The following is a 20,651-nucleotide window of genomic DNA, read 5'->3' as shown; positions in this document are numbered from 1 at the left end:
AAAGGGCCAGAAGATTAGGAAATAATACAGGACGTACTTTAATTGATACTGTCTTACCAGTAAGTAGTTCCAACCCCTAAACAAGTTTGCAATTTATCAATAAAACGAAACATAGTGAAACACCACTGTACATGTGATAAATATGGGGCATGTGTGAATGTGCGTAAACTGTGTGAATGTGTGTAAATGTTTATCAAATGAGCAGATGGTACCTTGTATGGCAGCATCCTGAACCTGCTCCTAATCATATGTCCTATGTACAGTCTTACTAACTACAGCTATCAAATACATATTGTGGAATAAAAAGTGTAATGAATATTTTATGTTAAGTATAAAGTGGTATGAAATAGAAATACTCAAGACAATAGCCTACCTCAGATATGTACAGTAAAACACTTGGGCAAATGAGTGTGAATTGAGTGTTTAATTTTACCACTGGTTTCCTCCAGAACTTGTTGAATAAAAGTATGGCTTGAAGTGGAAAGCTGTACGATTTTTGTTCTGGTTAATTTAGAATTTCTACTTGAGTAAAAACAAGGAAATTGTGCTGAAAATTTAGCAGTCAATCTTTCTATTTATATGGTCTGGAGTCTTGTTGATAGGCCTACATTAGCTTCTAAGTTTGCAAAATTGTGTGCATAGTTAAATTTTTTGTGCGTATACAATGGGGAAAAAAATAAGCATTTTTATCCGGGAGATGTCACGCCAGACAACCAGATCATAATACTGCAAATTTAGATGTGATAGATAGTGACTTAACAGACATTTATTTAAGTAAACATCTTAGAGATTACAGCTTTACCCCCTTGGAAAAAATTAGGTCACAGGTTAAATGTGACTGCAACTGACAAATTTGGGGATGAATTACTTTCCTCTCAGTGGTTTTATATTAAAGATCTTAATCAAGACATTTCATTAAATGAAGCACATTAGCCATAAACGTTTCTTTTTGTTTCCAGGGTGATTTACTGCGCTCAGTGTGTGTGTGTGTGTGTGTGTGTGTGTGTGTGTGTGTGTGTGTGTGTGTGTGTGCGTGTGTGTATTTTTGGTCACCAACACCGGGAACAAGGGGGGCGGAGTTACAATTAAAAATCCAGACTGTGATTGGCTGAGAGCTAAGGCGCACGTGCTCCTGCTCTACTGCTGCTGCCTGGGAGTTTAGAGCCGCACAACAAGCTCGAGCCACAGAAGCATCAACGTCCAATACGCCGCTGTCCTCCTGTCGTCCCTTTAACTAACTAGCTAGCTAACTAACGAACTGCAGCTAACCTAATCAACGACTGACAACAACTCAGCCATGAAGGAGCACACAAGTTTTGTACTTTGGCTGCAACTTTTAACAGCTTGCCTGGTGTTTGGAGTGAACGGTAAGTTGCCTCTTTGTTTTTGTTTACAGTTCAAACCGCCGCAGTTAACGTCCATTGCTGTTGGGGGGTTGCTGTTTCAGTTAAGTTGTAGGTTAAAGTTGCTCTTTCTCAGTGTTTTCTCTCTTTTAAACTTAATGGAAATGTAGTAGCCTGGTTCACTTACTGTTTTTTTTTCTTCCGCTTAGTATGTGTTTGCTATTAAATCTCAGCCTGGTACCGTCAATTCTTCACCAAAATAAGAGAGCATTTCTGTACGTTCAAGCGAATCAGTTGGAATCGATATTATCTGTAGCTAGGTTTTGTAACCTTATGACAGACACTCTTGTTATGTCTGAATGGATGTAACAGAAATGATACCTACGGCCAGTTTTTGCGCAGTGCCCCTTTTAAGGAACATGACACATATAGGCTGGCTATTATACATGCCCAGCGTTAACTTCATGCCAGTGGCAGTTGGCTTTGTTTGCATTTCCATGCATCAAACAGATGTAGGGCAATGGACAAAGGGTACAAATGGCCTGATTCTCCTGCCTTAATTTTCTGCTCACAGACCATGGAGAAGGCACATGTCACACAAGTGTTTTTCTTGGTGTGATGATGTATTTTCCAAATCTAAAAATGGTCCTGTTCCATTTAGAGATTAGATTTTTTTTTGCACATTGACAAAAAGCAGAATGAATTCATGACGGGTTGGTGCTGTGTAAAAGCCAGATTGTGTATATTTCTTGTCTGATGGACTTTGGACTTTTTCAATAGCGCAACAGTCAACATTTAATGGATCATAGATCAATGTTTACAACTACAAGACAGGGATCTTTTCAAGGAGATCTAACAAGGCAATTTAGCGTATGACTGGCTCAAAATCATTTTATTGTAATCTGCATGCACCATTACATCTGCCTATGAAATCTTTTTCACAATTGGGTTTTTTATTTTAAATCCCCCAGTATCAATAAAACAAGAAACAGCCAATATGAAGATCAGAAGTGAATTGCCTCTGCATATGAAAAGATAGAAGCTGAAAAACGAAAGACAATTGTCACAAATAAATGGCAACAAAATAAAAAAAAGTTTAACATTTTGTTTAACATACGAAACATAGCCCTTGTTAACACCCTATACAGTATAATACACATTTTGCATTTCATATAAGTTTGGTGCACACGTTTTCAAATGCTTGTGTTGATCCACCATGTTGACAAACACACTGCAGCGCTGCAGATGCAAACATATGACTTCGTAAGGGAACAAAAGAGTTGTTCAAAGAAACGCAGGTACTTAGAGGTCCCATGGCATGAAAATTTCACTTTATGAGGTTTTTTAACATTAATTTGAGTTCCCCCAGCCTGCCTATGGTCCCCCAGTGGCTAGAAATGGCGATAGATGTAAACCAAGCCCTGGGTATCCTGCTCTGCCTTTGAGAAAATTAAAGCTCAGATGGGCCGATCTGGAATCTGCCCCTTATGAGGTCATAAGGAGGAAGGTTACCTCCCCTTTCTCTGTGTTGCCCGCCCAGAGAATTTGGCCCGCCCATGAGAAAGAGAGAGACATCATGGCTTGAAAACAAGCGAAGCATGGCAATTGGTCAAGGCCACACCCCCACCCTCCACCTTGTCCCCCCCCCTCTCTCCTCCTCAATAGCATTTAAAGCTACAGACACAGAAATGGCACATCCTAAGGAAAGCTCATTGTGGGACTGGCTCTAGTGGCTGTAATTCTGCACCAAGGCTGAATTTCAGGAAAGAGACTTCAGATACAGTATTAGGGGACCACTAAGGTCTATATAAAAGATACTTCAGATACAGTATTAGGGGACCACTAAGGTCTATATAAAAGAGACTTCAGATACAGTATTAGGGGACCACTAAGGTCTATATAAAAGATACTTCAGATACAGTATTAGGGGACCACTAAGGTCTATATAAAAGCATCCAAAAAGCAGCATGTCATAGGACCTTTTAACTTGGAACCAAACATAACTGATTTATTTTTTTTAACAGATACCCAAAACATTTTCCGTCCTGTATATCCATTCCTTGTCCTGTAATGTCCTTATATAGACTTGCATGACAAGAGAGGTTGTTAAAATTCCCCCGTGCATCACTTACATAAATGTTTAACACACTTCTCTTAAACTTTTTGTTTGAATTTAAATTGAAACCGTATGCAGCCTGAAGAGAAGCGCACACATCACAACATGTTTGTTCCGCGAGGCTCAGGGACGGGACAGCCGTGGAGAATAGGTGTGGTTGCACTGGCCACAACGTTGAGTCACTTTTCTGGATGCAGCCGCCAACACAGGCATGCAAGTGAACTTCCACCCACAACAGCACTTAACAAGACCTTTCCACACTATCAGGGAGTTGGGGGAGACTTGTTGCTGCTGTGTCATGCAAAATGTTTACTGGGCTGAATAAGAGCTGAGCTTTTTTTCCCATGTTTACCTGATTAGGCTCAATTCAGCAGGTTATAGCTTACTTGTCCTATCTGTTTGCTGCTAAGGGGAGAGAAGTGGAAAATTGTGTTCTGTGTCAGGGCTGAGGCAGTCTTTTCTCACAAGGAGAACACTTAGGGCAACTGAGTGAACAAGGGCTAAATATAGCCAGACGCTGGGCCAATAGCGTGCCCTGAGTAAGTGTATGTGTATAATTTGTGGATAAAGACAGGTGCATACGAACCATTTTCAGTTGAAATTGTTGCAAATTTACTTGTGGGTGTAAGATAGGGTTTAATTGCCCATATATTGGACAGCTATTGGACTTAATTAACGTGATGGATGTTCCCTCTGCACTAAAATAGTCAAATCATAAAGTGACTTTTATTTAGGTTCATGTTTGTTTGTTGTTTGTTGTAGGGGCAGTGCACATTAATTAACATTAGCACTTGAGTCCAACATGTAAATGTGTCAGATTTAGCCATACACTGTATGCAGTGTGAAGTGTGTATAGGTGAAAATTAGCCTGTATGATACAGGCTAATTTTCACCTGCAGTTGACTGGACTGACTGTTCAGTTATTTCAAAAGCGAAAAGGCCAAGTTTATCCCAGGTTCTTAAATGTGAGGATTTGATGCTTTCCTTTGTCATGTCGATATAAAAATTAAATAGTTTGGAGTTTTAGACTGTTGGTTGGACACAGCAAGACATTTGAATAAATAAAAAAATAAAAAAAATGTAATCAAAACAATCATTTTATTAAGAAAATAATCATTGGATTAATTGATAATAAAAATGGTTAGAGGCAGCTCAGCCCCGTGTTCTTGTGTCAGTAAGTTTGTGAATGTGTGTGTAAGAAATATGAGTGTTTGTGTAGCTTTTTACCATCTGCCTGTATTAGGTGTTCCCTTCAGGCTGCTGTCTTCTTCAGCACTGATGACTTTATCATTACTTTTCCCACCAAATCCCCTAGGACAGGAACGGCTCTTTTTCTTCCATTTGAATTTTGAATAGCTTCCTTAATCAATGTTTCATTGCAATATGGAGTCTTCTAATTTGGGCCACTTTATTAGTGTCTGTTGGCCCACTTTCCAATCTGCCATGATAAATATTTTACACGCCATGTCATGTGAGCTTAAATACTGAGCCAAGGACAAAGTGAGAGCTACTTGAATCCAAGAGCCAGACATGTTCACACAAAATCTTTGTGTTCATATGATCAGAGAAACTCACTGAACAACTCCATTCAGTTAAAGACCGTTGTTGTGACACTACTCCAGGCTCTATTTCAGTTACTTTACAGCTTGTTGTTTGGTTGACGGCTCATGACGCCTGTGTGTATTTTTAGTGGCTGGCTCCTGTTTTTTTTTTTTTTTTTTTTTTTGAAGCAGTAGCAGATGGCTGTGTTGCTCTGGAGTAGCACTTGCAGATTACAGAAAGTTCACCTGCAGCTGGAGTCCTGCTGAAAAGCCTCGGGTAATTTAAGGACTCGGGCAGCCCTGGCCTCGATACATCCACTTCCTATTACACATGTGCAGGTTCCCCTCTCCCCACTCAGTAGCTTGGCAGATGAGCGCTCTACAGGTCTCAATCCCTATTATGCTTCCGCACATCCTTAACAGTTTTAACAAGGGCTGGACATGTGAGTGTGACGCAGGCCTCTTCTTTCCTTTCTGGAACACCGAGTTCCCACACTTGCCTGCCAGCCTATACACTCTAGTGTGTGCGTGACAGAGCAGAGGGCAGAGCCTTTACTGTTTTCAGGCCTCAGGACACATCAGATATGAGCACTGACGTAACCACACACACACACACACACACACACACACACACACACACACACACACACACACACACACACACACACACACACACACACAATTATGCGTCTGCATAACCACCAGATACATAGAGCAGATGACTGTACCTTGACTTTGTACTTTTGACTTAAATTCCTTTTTAAAGCCGTCTTAAACTCTCTTGGCGCATTATTTTTTGTATGCTACTGATACTATTCCTTGTCATCTTTGATAACTCGAGAGTAATTCAGATGAAAGAGATTTTAGCCCATGGTGGAGCACTGTGTATTTTCCTAACGCGGCAAATGGCGTGCCCTCTCTAAAACACTGCAACCCCCAGAAATGATTATGTTTAACATCAAACTGATCAAGGCTCGCCTATTCACTTATTTCAAGCCAATCTTTATCCAAGTGCTATTTTATCACCGTAACCAGTCACTGTTTCTCTAATGTAGGCTGCAGTAACTGTCCACCCCGCCCTTTTGTCCTGAAATGACTCCCTCGTCTTCATCCTGAGTCATGGCGCAGAGCTCTTGAATGACTTCCTAAAGACGGTTTTACCAAACAGTCCTTTACTCTTTTGTTGTGATGTCTGCTTGGCTCTATAAAAGGGTTATGTTTCCTTGTTGTCTATTCACCTGGGCTCTGATATGGTCAGAGGGCCAATGTGTTGACTTAGACCTCCGGTTGAGCCTTTCAGTAGCAGCCGATTAACTTGTAGTAACTCCTTCTTCTGTGAAGCTCCCACAGGAAACATGTGCACTATGTTTTTTTGTGCTGCTGCTCATTTGTTTCCCAGAAGTAAACACCAGGCATGCCATGGTCACTCATGCCAGACCCAGCCCCCTGAAGCAAAACGACGGCACTCGCTGGCTGATAGTGAGAGCTTTTTTAGCCAAGTTGCACAGAGGCAAAAATAGTTCAACCATATGGTTAATACAAGCTCGCTTTATTGGCTGTATGCAAGTAGTTAACAGATACTAACAACAAAATACCCAACTTTAGTGTAATAACTTACTTTTAGGATTATTTGGTATCTTTTGATTTGTTAAACAAATATTGCTACGTGCGCTGACATGATGCCCAACCCCAGCTGTGTCCTTATATCTGAGGCTCAAGCTTTTGCAGGATCACATACACCTTCTTTTTAGCGGTTCTCATTGGGGACTGATTTATTATGTTATTCTGGCTCTAACGGCTCTGTGCTTTTTTGTCTGGTATTCAAACCTCATTCTTGGGCTGAGGCATCATGGGAAAGGCACAGACCATGACTCATAAGGAGTGAGAAAAGCACAATGCCCTTTGGAAATGGCTTGTCCTGCCAAACATAACTCCACATACCTTTCTAATCTGTCAATGTGGCGAGGACAAAGTGGGGCACCATGTTGGGTACTTTAAGCACTGCTGTCATTTTGACAAATGTATTAAATGTTTTTTACAGCATTTTTAAATGCTGCAAAATAGATGTGTTTATGTTGTCAGATGACTCATCGCTTTCTTTGTTAGTTATCGCAATTCATATATTGGTGTGTTTACATCATGAAAACAACTGATATATTCTTTTTCGAACTCAGCCTATGTTTACAGGTCCACACCCTCATATACTAAAATATCTAGCATTAACATGCTATGGCTATGTTTCTATCGTGGTTCTTGTAATAAAGGAGTCACTACTTCAGCAACAACCTTCTTCAGGCACATGTGGCCTGAAGTGGGTTACTATAGACTGGACAAACAGTTGTGTGCCAATACTTGATGTATTTTTGGATAACTGATTAATTACCTTTTTTATAGGCGGCTGCAGCAGCTTAAAGGATAGATTTGCTCAAATAACACAAAAGCCTTTCACATTAACAGCTTGTTGTATCTGGCCATGCAGATAGTTTGGGTTTTCTTTGTCCAGGTTATTAGATATACATCTGTGAGATTTCTGTTGCCTCTAAAACACAATGGAGCATTTAAAAGTGGAATTTGAAAAATGTAACCTCAACATATCTGTTTCTGTCAACAGTTTTCATCTGGACGATATCTTGAGTAGAAAGCAGTTCCTATGAAAACTGTTGACAAAAACAGAGACACACTGACTCTGGAGAGAGATGTCACTGTTGAATTTTGAAAATGTAACTTTTCAATGCAGGGAGCACCACAAAAATGAAATTCCCTTCACCTGCACTGTATTGTGGCGGAGGCAGAAATGTCAGAGAGGAAGATCTCAAAACCTGAGAACATAAAACCAAAATTCTCTGCAAGGCTAGATATCACTAGGAAATATATTATTTTTGTATCCTTTAAACTGTGGTGTGTGTCAGTTTGAACAGTTGGAATAAAAGCCTCTGTTCTGCACTGGTTTCTCAATAAACTAAACTGAAACTACAGCCACAATTTCTCTTGTAATATAAATGCCTACTTATCTGAATCTGTATTCCTGTCTGCTGAAGATAACGGGAAATAACAAGTCTCTGGAACAGCAGTGGAGTTTACAGTTGATGCGGGGTGGAAACCACAGAACTGCATTCTGTCTTTAGTTGGTTGAATTCAAGTTTGTTTTTTTGTTTTGAGTGTGTTGTGACCCAATGTGCAAATCAAAACATGTTGAAATCCCCATCGTTTTTCAAATATAGTATGAATAGGGGGAACGAAATAAACACCCTTCATTCCTGTGTAATTTTATGGACATGGTTTTTACAGACAGTGGCATCACTGGGGATTTTGAAGGAGGCTCTGGTGGTTTGACCACTGTCTCTTGGCTGACCACCTTGACTAATACATCACTAATTTCATTTCCTCAAAAAACATCCAGGCTAAAATACCCTTCAGACCACAAGCAACGATTACAGAGACAGTTAAATGAAGTGGGGTGTCGCTCTTATTTCTTGATTGTATTAACTTTATAAGTCAGCAGTCACGTATTCTCAGATCATTTATTCACCATTGTTATTTCTGAGCTTTAAGAGGGTTTCCTGAAGTGAGCTATCTGCCTGTGTAGGAAGGGAGACTGTGTTCCTTCCAAAGATAAACAGGCAGCAGCTTTTGGCTAACTATGTGGTGGCGTTGCCAGCCAAGCCTGTTGTTGTCCAGCACTCCCACGAGATGTGAAAGCACTTGAAGGCCATGACACTGGATACAGCACTGATAACACTGGACATCCATGGAAAGTGCACTTCAGTGGATAAACAGCCAAACAGGATGTTGGCAAAGTGGATCCCTTTCATTTGTCATTCTCCCTTCTCTCTTAGTGAACATGGCACAAATCTACCCTGCATCCCCTCGATTGCTGATGGATAATGTATCTAAAGAGTCCAGATTTTGTACATCAGAGATTAAAATAGAACTGTTAAGTGCAATCTACAAACTAGTATGTTCATTTGTGATCTAGTTAATTTTTTTAATCCTTTCTCTAAAGACCAGCTAGTTAGTCTTTTCACAATGCTTCACTGTTGGCACTGAATAAGCTTCTCAGAGTGCTCTCATCCTTGAGTGTTTTAAAGAACAGGAAAAGATGTGTGTGAGTGTGTATTTTGGGGTTAGAAAGATGGAGAGGACACAGCTATGTACAGAATGTTAGAAGTCTTTTCCAAATGCCATTTTCAGCCATTTCACTCTGTGAATTATACCATCAGCAAAATAAAATGCCACTTTTCTTTTCTGTGGAAGTCTAAAAAAATATTTATCTACTCCCACGTGTCTACTAAGTTTGAGGTGGAAAGAGGTACCCTGCTGAAACACATGGCAGACACTGTGGTACTTAAACCACCAATTTCACACTTGGGCCACCCAACCTCAATTTCCTTAACAATTATCTGAATGATAAATGTTAACTTGGAAAAGCCTTCCCTGTGTTCATGGCTGTGAAAGGCTCCCAGTTATTCACCTCCTCCATATTCTAAGTGCCAAAACAGTATATCATTACAACTTTGACTTCCAAAATGCTATGTGCTGTATCTATATTGAGAAAAATGTAAGTACTTGTTTTTTTGGTGTGTGTGTGTGTGTGTGTGTGTGTGTGTGTGTGTGTGTGTGTGTGTACTAGATGCCAAAATTGCATTTCAGTGTAATCTTGTTAGGAACTAGGCTGCCTCACTCATGTATCATAGGCTACTGAATTTCCAATTTTTGCCATTCATTATTTTGTAAGCAATGTTGTCATAGTTTCCCAAAGGCAGAAATCTCCTTTTGGATTAAAACTCTTTTACTGTAAATCATAGCTCATTTGGTCTACATGCTTTTGAAAACCACTGCATGCCTCTTAATTCCTTTTTTTCCCGATTCCCCTCGTGCCCAGAGATCTACTGGATTGTCAGGTTCAGGCCAGGCAGCAGTGATGCTGGTGGAAGCATCCAGTGTTTGTCTTGTTTTTACAGTGTCATGATGGCTTACTCAGCTGTTCGGACCATCATTTCCAACCTGCAGCAGCCGGTTTATTCTTTATTCAGCAGCACAACAAGAGAATAGAGTGGAAAATGTTATAATGGAAGAATGCATGATTATCTGATGCTCTCTCAGAACACATTTAGCACTTTGTTATTGAAAACTTAAACTGGTATGAATATAAACAGTTTTTTTTCTTCTTCTTTTGTTCAGTTTTGATTTATGAGTAGCCATAACCGTTACTCACTCTGTAAACCTAACAAACATCAGTCATGAGTCTTTAAGCCAAAGTCCTACACCCAACAACTGTCTTTGATTTCGGTAGGGACAGTATGATTATGGGTGAGGAGGACACAATAATGCTTTCTGTGTTTGTGAGGTTCGTGAGGTTTTGTGAATTGAAAACAAGCCTAACTTTCTTTTAACTTGATGCAATATAACTTTCGTTCTAACTTTTTCTGTTTTCGTTAATTTCGTTTTATCTTTTATCTCTCCAGGTGATTACTGTGAGGTGAACGTGTGCACTAATGGTGGAACCTGTGTGACCGGGTCAGGAGCTCCATTCATCTGTATCTGCCCTGATGGCTTCTCTGGAGAAACCTGCAATGAGACTGAGACTGGTAAGCGATGCCTCTGAGGTCGAAATTAAAGTATTTTTTCCCCCTGGTTTGCTGGTTACACAATGACAATATACACAATGAAATTCCTTATTTGTATGACCTGGTTAAAAAATGTGTAACTTATAGCAGCTCTAAAGTTAAATAGTTATTTTAAATGAGAGCAGAAACAAATGCTGACCTAAAAGATTATTGCATTTTCTAAACTGTACGTAGATTAACCCTATCCTTCACCCGATTCCAATTCTTACACACAACCTATGTTAAACTTGACTCTCTTTCCTCTTCTGTATCTTTCTCCGTATCCAAAAGGGCCCTGCAACCCCAACCCATGCAAAAATGATGGCATCTGCGAGGTGACAGGCCACTCCCGCCGCGGTGATGTCTTCAACGAGTACATCTGCAAGTGCCAGCAAGGCTTCGACGGAGTCCACTGCCAGAACAGTAAGTCTGTGCTCCCTCTTGAATCGTTTTATCAGGATTATATTAATAGCTATAAATATTTCCTGTAGAGTAGTGTTATAAATGTGAGATCGGGGTTAACTGTAATTCTGATGCAACTGAATATCAGTTCCACTTTGTCATATTTGGATATTTATATCATGATATATCATCATTTTTTATGTGTAAGTATTTTTGTTGTGGCCAGAATAAAAGTTTTCAGTGTATTTAAATTTTGGTTGGCCAGGTCATAAGGCACCACTGTATTGTAATAAATAGATGGAAAGGCTGACTATGAAGGATGAGAAAGAATCTCATAACCGCAAAATGTCAAGCTCAGTGGGCAGATCTTAGATGCCATCTTATATCAATAAAACCTTTCTTGGGGCTATATTCTTTTCCTAAAAGTGTAATTTAGATTGTTAGTGGAGCTATTTAATATTATCAATTTTATTTTGTAGCAATTATTAATCTTAATCATTAGTCTTGATCATTCTTATCGCTGCAGTACATCCTTACTACTTTCAGCTACAACAGCACACCACATTAAAAGTCTCAGTGTTGCAGATATGCTAGTATCCCTCTTTGACAGACTCTAGATATACATTCCTATACAATTAATTGGCAAGTCTAATGAGGTCCCTTTTTAATCTGTCTAACCCGTCACACTTACATGGAGACAGCTGCTGTGAGTGGTGGCCACCAGACAGACAGCTGTCGTCCTTATGGGAGCTTGATATACATGTCACTCAGACCAGGTTGGTTCACTCAGGGTCAGCCTGAGAGAGAGAAGCAACGGTGGGAACATGTGCTGCGCTCCTCCAACTGCCTCCAGCCGTGCGCACAAGACAGATGGCTACTGTTTGCTCGAGAAGGCGGCAGAATAACAGTGGCCAAGTGTGCCCACAGAAGTGATTTAGCAGGAATCAAGTGGGGCCTAAGTGCATTTTTTGTTTGATAATGTATGCCTTTTTATTCTAGGTGTCCAAGGGGCAGATTTAAGTTCAAGAAAAGGTAACCGTGGAAATGGGAGAGAAAGTGTGTGTGTGTGTGTGTGTGTGTGTGTGTGTGTGTGTGTGTGTGTGTGTGTGTGTGTTTGTGTTTGCCTTCTTGGATCCAGGTGCTCTCTGTTCTCTTGGCTGCATGCGGAGGCACACACACAAACTGCACATACAGCACACAGTCACAGACAGAGAAGCTGCTGAGTTCAGCACTATCTCCTGGGAGATGATAGTGCTATCTCCTTGTTTATGAGTCAAGGCTAGTCGCAAAACCAGCAGTAAGATCATGTTAGCCTTAGAAACACCGCCTTTTTTATCAGTTAACCCACACAGACAGGAAGACTTCTTTTTACACAAAAAGATGTCGTTCAAATCTCTAATTCTCCAGCCCATATTTATGCAAACATTATAATTTGTTTGTGTTTTCTTTTACTGAGTCAACAAGTCCAAATACTGATAGTTTAGCTGCCAGAATTAGAGCCCTCTTCAAAGTAGGCATTTACACTAATTAGATAATGCCTCAAGGATAATGATTAGGGGAATTTATTTGACCGTGTTTGTTTTATTAAAACCCCCCTGAGGATTACTGGGTCAGGGAGGTGCCCCTCCATTCATAGCTACTGATGACTGTGTTGTGACAGTTTAAGTGCTCTCTAATTTGTGTGTGTGTGTAGCCAAGGAATGAGGCTCATGGCAACTAGCTCCTATGGTTTGTGTGAAATGTCACTACAATCTTCTCACTGTAATCAGAAAACAGCCAAATAGAGTCTGACAAGGAGGTGTGTCAACTGGAGCTGGATGTAAAAGAATATATTGTTTTCACACAAACCACTGCATCTTAAAAGCTATAAATAGAAAAGAAAAAAAAAACAGTAAAGAATTGGAAGATGGACTAGTCACTACTGTAAGTTATGGAAAAGAAGTTAACGACAAAGAACAAATGCAGTTTTTTCAATATGTAGTTCAAATGTATTTCATTGCTGAATAAATCTCTCCTGAAATTCCTCTGAGAAATGGATCAAGGGAGCAAGAAAATCTCCACTGGAAAAAGATTATGACGTGTACGCTGCACATCCCACATGAACAACCACACACAGATCATTATCTCATATACAGACTGTTTAGCATACACATATGGTTCTTTCCTTGTGCCAGTCTAGCCAACAGAAAGTGGTGGTCCACGCAGAGCGCTCGCGACGTCAGTGCTGCTACTGTTGCCAGGCGGAAAAGTGAATGTGGAGGCGGAACGGTGAATTAAGTCTGCCCTCCTGACAATGTCACACTCACTACTCAGGTCTGACTGCAGTACTTCTGACTGTCCTGTCAAATTGGCCTAAAAGCCTTTATAGATTGCTGAGAAGGTGTGTGTGTGTGTGTGTGTGTGTGTGTGTGGACTCAAGTATGGAGGGAAAGAGAGCGAGGGAGCGAGAGCGATGTCAATAGCTGTTCACTTCACTTTGGGCCAAAGCAGATGGATGGAAACGAAGAGGGAAGAAGGAGTCTTTTTCTAGTTACGGCCTCTAAATCCCAGATTTTCATAAGATTAAGTCAGTTATTTGCTGCTTGAAAGTCGTCAAAGGGGGTGTGTATGAGTGTGCTGCTCTTTCTCTTGTTTTGGGAGAGTTTTCAGCTCCTCTAAGGATGTGGGCAGACTGGGCTCAATGCCCCCCAAATGATTACAGGGTGTGTTTGCTTGTGTATATAATATATATGTGTATTTGTTTGTGTGCCCGAGGGTAGCAGTTCCCAGGGTGAGATGGATCTTCTAAGTATGCTCTGGGCTTTTTTGAGGCAGCAGGAACTGTAAAGATCATCCAGTGAGGGGAGAGGGCAGCCAATGATCTTCTGGGCGATGGTGACGACCCTCAGGAGCGCTTTTTCTGTGCAGCTGGCAAATCACACACTGATGCAGTAGGTTAGATCCCCAAGCTGCTTACCAGGAATCAAAACATGATCTTAAGTAACAGAAGCAACTGTTAGTTGTTTTGACTGATGAGGCTGGACCTTCACAGATAAATATCAACAAGACAACAGCAAAAGGGCTGTTATTACAGTTAACCACAGAGGGTGTCCTCGTAGATATGTAACAGCTGATATGACTGTGGAAACTGAAATCATATGTGTTGAAAAACAGTTAAGTTTTGAGCCTTGCCATCAAGTTGGTTTAATTAGAAATAATCTTGCTGTAGAAAGTAAAAGATTAACAGTAAACCCATTTACCCAGACTCTGCTAAAACGAGCAAACTATTAAATGAAGTTGGTTAATTCATTTCTGAAATCCCTTTTTAATCAAAATAGGTTTCCTGAGCTTTTTTTCATCAGCATTCTGGTATTCACCCATATAGTTAAGTACTGCATATTCACATCTGTAACTCCTCTTCCGTTGAAAACACAACAGTTGGGGGTTGAGCGACTTCAGATCCTACAGAAACTATAACAACCACATTTATGTAAATATGTAACCGTAATGTGGTTTTGAATAACTCTAGACGTTCAGCAAGGGGAAATCCAACATTTAAAACTTCCAAGACTCCCTTTTTTATTTAAACCACAAGGACATTAAGTCTTGACTTTGTCAGTTTGATGGCACTGTATTTCTCTGACTAAGATGTTACCTCTATATGTAAAAGAAAAAGAGAAGTTAATACATATAAGGACTTACTGTAGCAATTATACATTATGAGTTAAGGTGAGCTGATCTTACAATAAATACATTAATATTTAGTTCATACTGCACAAATGCAATATTATAGATCTTAAAATGCTTAAGACATTGTAATTCTAAAAACAACAGCTGTCATTTACCACTGCACAAGATCTGATGTCAACATGCCTTGATCTATTCAGAGTGAGAGTTTAGAAACCAAGCTTTAAATAATATACTCTGTAAATATACTGTATGACATCAGAAGTTTTATCTCAGAGCTCTGCATCCCTCCAACAAGAGTGCAGAGATCTGATTCAAAGCTATTCTGGGTGCCACTGTCGCTCCCTGGTGTACTGTAGCCAGTCCACAAAGTGCACAACAAATTACACATCTAGAAAGCTTTCGGGCTTTTTTAATTAATTAATAAATTTTTTTATTGTGGTTTTATCTGGTGACCATAATGCCTTTAGAGCTCCCCCCCTTGGTTGTTATACCAACAACAGGGAAAGCGGTGTTCAAAAATACGTAATTTCCTTATTTCCTGTCGTCATTGGTTAGAAGAAAAGACTAACTTTTCTTCTCTGCAACATACCCATTGCAAATGTTGTGACTAAAAGCTGGAATGTTAATGTTCATAACAATTATACCATACATGTAATACAGTATTGGACAATACATTTGTGCGGACGAAGGTTATCTTTTCTTAGTTTCACTCCTCACACAGTTACTGCTTTTGGCATTTTAGGGAAGTGTTGTTATCAAACCATCACAGATGGTTTACTTTCAAAACTTTTGAGTACCTTCTGTGCTGAGGTCTTATTTTAGGCCCAAATCCTGCTGGCTGCAACACAGATCCTGGACGTATATATCTTTGCTGATCACCACATGCACTGCAAGCTGACCTTGGCCTTGCATCGATCAGGATCAGGTTTCAAACAAGCCGCATGAGATTTGTATTGGTTTTTTGCTTTGTGCTGAGACAGATATTGACGCTCTGAATATTGTGGTAGTGTGCTTTTTCAGCTATAGGGTTTGTTGGATACAGGCCATGGAGTGGTGGTCTGTCTAGCACATGCTCTGCCCCCACAAATCTTTATGCAAACAGTGTGCTTATAGTGCTTATAGTGGATATTGCTAAATATGTGACAGCTGATTAGATGTCAGTATTGCTTTTCTTGGTTGGCATTTTAGATTAACAAGGTTTTCACCCTGAAGCATCTTTAGAAGTAATTTATTTAATGGTTACAGAGCACCATGAGTGTTTACATTTCAGCATTGTAATAAACAAAACTATTGGCCTTCGCAGTCATAGTGAATCTACATTTTCCTTTAACTGTCTCAGGAAATTCGTTGTTCACTTTAAACCCTTTGCACACAGCCCACATTGTCGGCTCAAATTTTCAAAGTCCCTTCCCCCATTAGTTAACTTGGCCACATGGCTCATTTCACATTGTATTTGACAAATTAATGGACAGTGTCGGCTTATAATATGATAAAAGGTTTGTTTCAATCTGCAAATGACATGGTAAATACAACCTGAGCAAATAACCCTTAACCCCCCCTGCATACCTACTCAGGACTGATGCATGCTCCTCAAGTTCCTCCCTCAGCTGACCCCCCTCTGTTTGTCAGGTAAATGGATTAGACCGTGGAGCTGGCCAGACTGTATGGTCCTCCTGGTGTCCAATCCTCTTACTGGAGAGAAAGTCACCAGCTGACGCACGTCAAGAGTTTTCTTCCATCGTCGCCTTTCATCAATTACTGATATAAGTCTCTGGGTTGTAGGTGGGGGCGGGTATTCTCTGACATGGGAGAGAGATCTTGGTGTGTATGCCACAAGGTGAGACATCATGGAGCATTTTGTCCAGTCACCCTCTTCGAGTCTGACGTTAGGAAACTTTAGAAACCTACTCAAATACTACGTACTCTTATATTTGTGCCCCATGCAGCAACTGAATGATGAATCTTTTCATCCATCCTCATGAAATATCTGTCTGATTTTAATCAAAGAAATGATGTGAACAGGAATAACCTTTTTAACCTTTTGATGTTTTTTAGCTAATGCTGCTGTATTTGGTTATTAAACACGTCTTAATCCAAAACTGACCTGACCAAATTAGCACTACACATTCTGCTTTTGTTTTAGTTTGTAACAGTTTCATTAGATTAAATGTCCCGTAGCTTCAAAAACATGAAGATGTTAACCCTGATATTTTTAATATGTGGGCATATCTGGATACAGACAGAGGTAGCTGTTACCTTTTCACTTGTTCCAACAAGACAGTAAATTGATCAAATATTGTATTTATAAAGTGTAGTGAGCTTGGGGTTTAAAACATTCAGCTATTGCTGCTAAAAGGTCATGGGGGTCATGACTGTGGAAACTCCTTATCCAGAGTTTGTGGATGCGCATTTCAAAATGACTGTATTCCTCCTGTTACTGTGTGGAAATGAATGTTTGGACAAGGAGCTATTTATGGAGAGAGCATGTGGGCAGGGAGATGCTGCCACGTGTGTTTGTTGGATAGAAACCTAACATTGGTGCGCCTGGGTTCTTTGCGTGCATTTTCTTCTATAATAACTACCACTGAGGATTAAAGCTTCAGGGACTGACTGAAACCCCCTTTTTTTGGTGTGCAGTCATCTATACAACCAGCTAAATTTGTGCCTTGTTCCTTGTATATGCGGTCAATATAGCGCGTGTTCAAAGCTAGTTTAGTCACACTGGCAGTTCTTGTGGGAGAGAGATGAAAAGGAGTGTATTCCCGTTTCATTCTGCTGATTCGTTTTCCTCCTTTCTGACCTATCTAGCACAGACTTTGAGCTGGGCAAATAGTGTTGGTGAGGACGCCATCAAGAGGCAATACAAAGAGTTACAAGGAAATTAAACTTACATTGCACTAAAATGGCCCTTAATGATACTCAACTCTTATTTTAAAGCAGTATGTATCATGAAGGTTTTTTGTAAAGCTAATTTTCAAACTCGCACAGCTAAACACATTTACTCTTGGGACCTCTTCATTAAATACCCCACATCCTGACCACATGATCTCCTGGTGCAGCTGGTTCTTTGCTGCCAGATATCTTGATCAAGGTTACACGTATTGTCTAATAACAAGAAACAAGCTCCTCTCTCTTAGCCTCTCTACTACAGCTACGGTCCTGTTGGCATGGCTTCAACTAACCTCAGTCTGAAGCAGATGAAGAAATAACAATCCCTGTCTCTTACGCATGCACCTGTGATCTTCACTCACACTTCTAACTAACTGTGATCTGCTTTCAGACTGGCTGATAACAGTTGATCAGTAAGCTGTTTTGGATTATGACTTCAGTAAGTGACGGTGTGAATTATCTCTCGGCAGATGTGAATGACTGTGCCGGCCAGCCATGCCAGAATGGTGGCACCTGCAGGGACCTGGACGGAGATTTCAAATGCCACTGCCCGTCCCCTTATGTGGGCAAACATTGCCAACTGCGTAAGTGTGACCAGTCAACAGTCAGAAAATATAAGACAACTTAATTTTACTAGGTATAAGTTGTGTGTTTTCACAAATTCAATAATTTCACATTTATTCAAGTAAGCTAACAACACATATACATACAGGCACACTAAATCCATATTTAATGTTGCTGTTATTGCTAGTGTTATATAAATATATTAATTGAAGGAAGAATAATGATATTATTTAGAAGGGTGGCCAGGCTGCGGCATTTTAGGATGATCAATAGGCAGTATATAGAGAGCCTGCTAAATGAGAAATCAATACTTTATTCAATTAAGCTGATTCAAAGCTCTGCATCCTAATGACTTCATGGTTTACACAGCTGAGTGAAGGTAAAGCATATGCAGAGATGTAGCTGAATGTGTATAAGATTTTGATTATGTGACCATTTACTCAGACATTTCACTTTCTTATCAGAAAGTGAAAGGATCAATCCTTCTCATTGTGCACTCACCATTCTTCTCTACAGCCATAGTGTAAACATGTTGTCTAAATTGTATGCTCAGTAGCAGAATTGTATGCCAAATTTGCATTAGGGCCACAGTGGAAAATCTTACACTAACGTCAGAATCTGCCCCCCACTCCCTCTTTTCCTCTGCAGGCTGTATTTCTCTGCTCGGCATGGAGGGAGGTGGCATCGCTGAGTCCCAGATCTTGGCTTCATCAGTCCGTTACAGCCTGCTGGGCCTGCAGCGCTGGGGACCTGAGCTCGCCCGCCTTCACAACAAGGGACTGGTTAACGCCTGGAGCGCTGCTGCACATGACAAGAACCCATGGATAGAGGTGAGACCAGGGTGCATAGAAATGTAGATTAAGTGGGTAGATTGCTAGACATGTAGACAGTAACAGTACATACATAGTGCATAGATGGAAATGTTTAGATTTTTTTTTTTTTTTAGATCTACCAGGTTAGAAATAATTTTCCTGACATTAAATAATTAGAACTCGTATATTATGAAAAAATAAAACTTGATTTATTGATACAGTTACAAACATGAGGAGGCTTTTGCTCAGCACTTTTATGTTTTTGTTATTTTTTTCAAAACTATTTGCCATACCCACATTGCCTGCCTTTATTTTATTTGGTGTATTAAGTTGAACTTTTGGATAGAAGCTCTCATAAAAAAAGAAACTTAATTTACTCTCTTTCCTCTTTCAGATCAACATGCAAAGAAAGATGCGCATTACAGGTATCGTGATGCAGGGGGCCAGTCGCATTGGAACAGCCGAGTTCATTAAGGCCTTCAAGGTGGCATCCAGCCTGGACGGCAAGACGTATACCATGTACAGAACAGACGGACAGAGGAAGGACAATGTGAGAAGACACAACACAGCAAGAAACTATAGTCCATAAGTCTTTAGTTTTAAACTGATTTATTGTCCCCTTGGCCATATCTAAAGATCAAACCTCAATACGCATAATATGTCACTGTTTCTTAAAGATATAAATCAACCACTAGAGGGAGCAGCAATGACAAACCAAGGGGGTAAGCGAGCGTCCACAAAGCGTAGCTCCTATGCCGCCATTTTGATGCTAACAAGCACTCAACGCCGTTAGCATTCCATTGACTGCCATTCATTTTGACGTCACTTTGACAGCGAATAACTTTACATCTGAAGCGTTTAAAGAAACATTGTTTATTTCTAAAGAAACACGACAATGTATAAAAGGCTCCATAGCTCCGTAGCAGCCGTTTTTGTAAAAATAGGCTAACGATTGTGTCATAACCACGCGACTTTCTGTCGCATAGTAGACAAATTACCATGCAGTACAGGAGAAGCTCGCAGGCAGTTTTGACTTACATTAGCTGTTTAAGTTGAATTGCTAATGTTAACTAGCATTTTAGTGATCAATAATTAGCCTGTGCCTATGTTATCTCCTTACATATAGCTACGCTCTCCGTCTCTGCAAGATTGGGAATGATTGAGATTTCTCTTGGCACAGCTACCAGAAGACTTACAACTTTCAGACAGGTTGCTCACGTCACATCTACGCTAGCAAGCTCAGTTTGCAGCTGTGCAGTAACACTCAGCCCTCACCGGAAAAGTGCTTCTAATATCCTTCACTGGTCTCCGTCTAGAGCAACGGGATCTGTTCGTCCATTTATTTAACGGTCTATGTGACAAACACGTCATACGGTACACAGAAAAAACATTTTACTGGAACTTTGCTGTGACACTTTGGCCAACAACACCAGTTGTGAAACAAAGAGAAGTTATCTTAGTGTATGTTATACAAATGGAGTTGAAGTTTGCTTGAAAAACAAATGCAACAAAGATGAATTCTTCATGGAGTGCTTTACATCATGTTTTAGTTTAATTGCTATATGTTTAGATATATATATAAAAATAAATCTACTGGTTCAGGAAGGGAGGGGATGTGTTCATGTTGTAAATTGTATGTTTTGTATTTTGTTTAAAAAAAATAAATCACAAAAAAAAGAATACATAAATCTACTTCAAAACTGCCACTA

At 40.1% G+C, this 20,651-nt stretch overlaps 1 protein-coding gene across 4 annotated transcripts in view; it reads left to right on the top strand.

Moving 5' to 3' along the window:
- Positions 1–1,116: 1,116 nt before the first annotated feature.
- mfge8b (milk fat globule EGF and factor V/VIII domain containing b) overlaps positions 1,117–20,651 on the top strand; it is a 24,353-nt gene continuing 4,818 nt past the window's right edge. For 2 of the 4 annotated variants that reach the window (XM_031295191.2, XM_031295189.2), the window contains exons 1-7: positions 1,117–1,367; positions 10,466–10,588; positions 10,898–11,029; positions 12,008–12,040; positions 18,037–18,150; positions 18,779–18,960; positions 19,337–19,492. In XM_031295191.2, coding sequence (XP_031151051.1) covers positions 1,298–1,367; positions 10,466–10,588; positions 10,898–11,029; positions 12,008–12,040; positions 18,037–18,150; positions 18,779–18,960; positions 19,337–19,492 — 810 coding nt within the window. In that variant the 5' untranslated portion in view covers positions 1,117–1,297. The remainder of the gene's footprint in view (positions 1,368–10,465; positions 10,589–10,897; positions 11,030–12,007; positions 12,041–18,036; positions 18,151–18,778; positions 18,961–19,336; positions 19,493–20,651) is intronic. The other 2 variants (XM_031295193.2, XM_031295192.2) reach the window with 1 other exon arrangement.

Source organism: Sander lucioperca, chromosome 7 (assembly GCF_008315115.2).
Source record: "Sander lucioperca isolate FBNREF2018 chromosome 7, SLUC_FBN_1.2, whole genome shotgun sequence".
NCBI classification, from domain to species: domain Eukaryota; kingdom Metazoa; phylum Chordata; class Actinopteri; order Perciformes; family Percidae; genus Sander; species Sander lucioperca.
The sequence above is the reverse complement of the archived record's forward strand: the minus strand, read 5'-3'. Positions and strand labels throughout refer to the sequence as shown.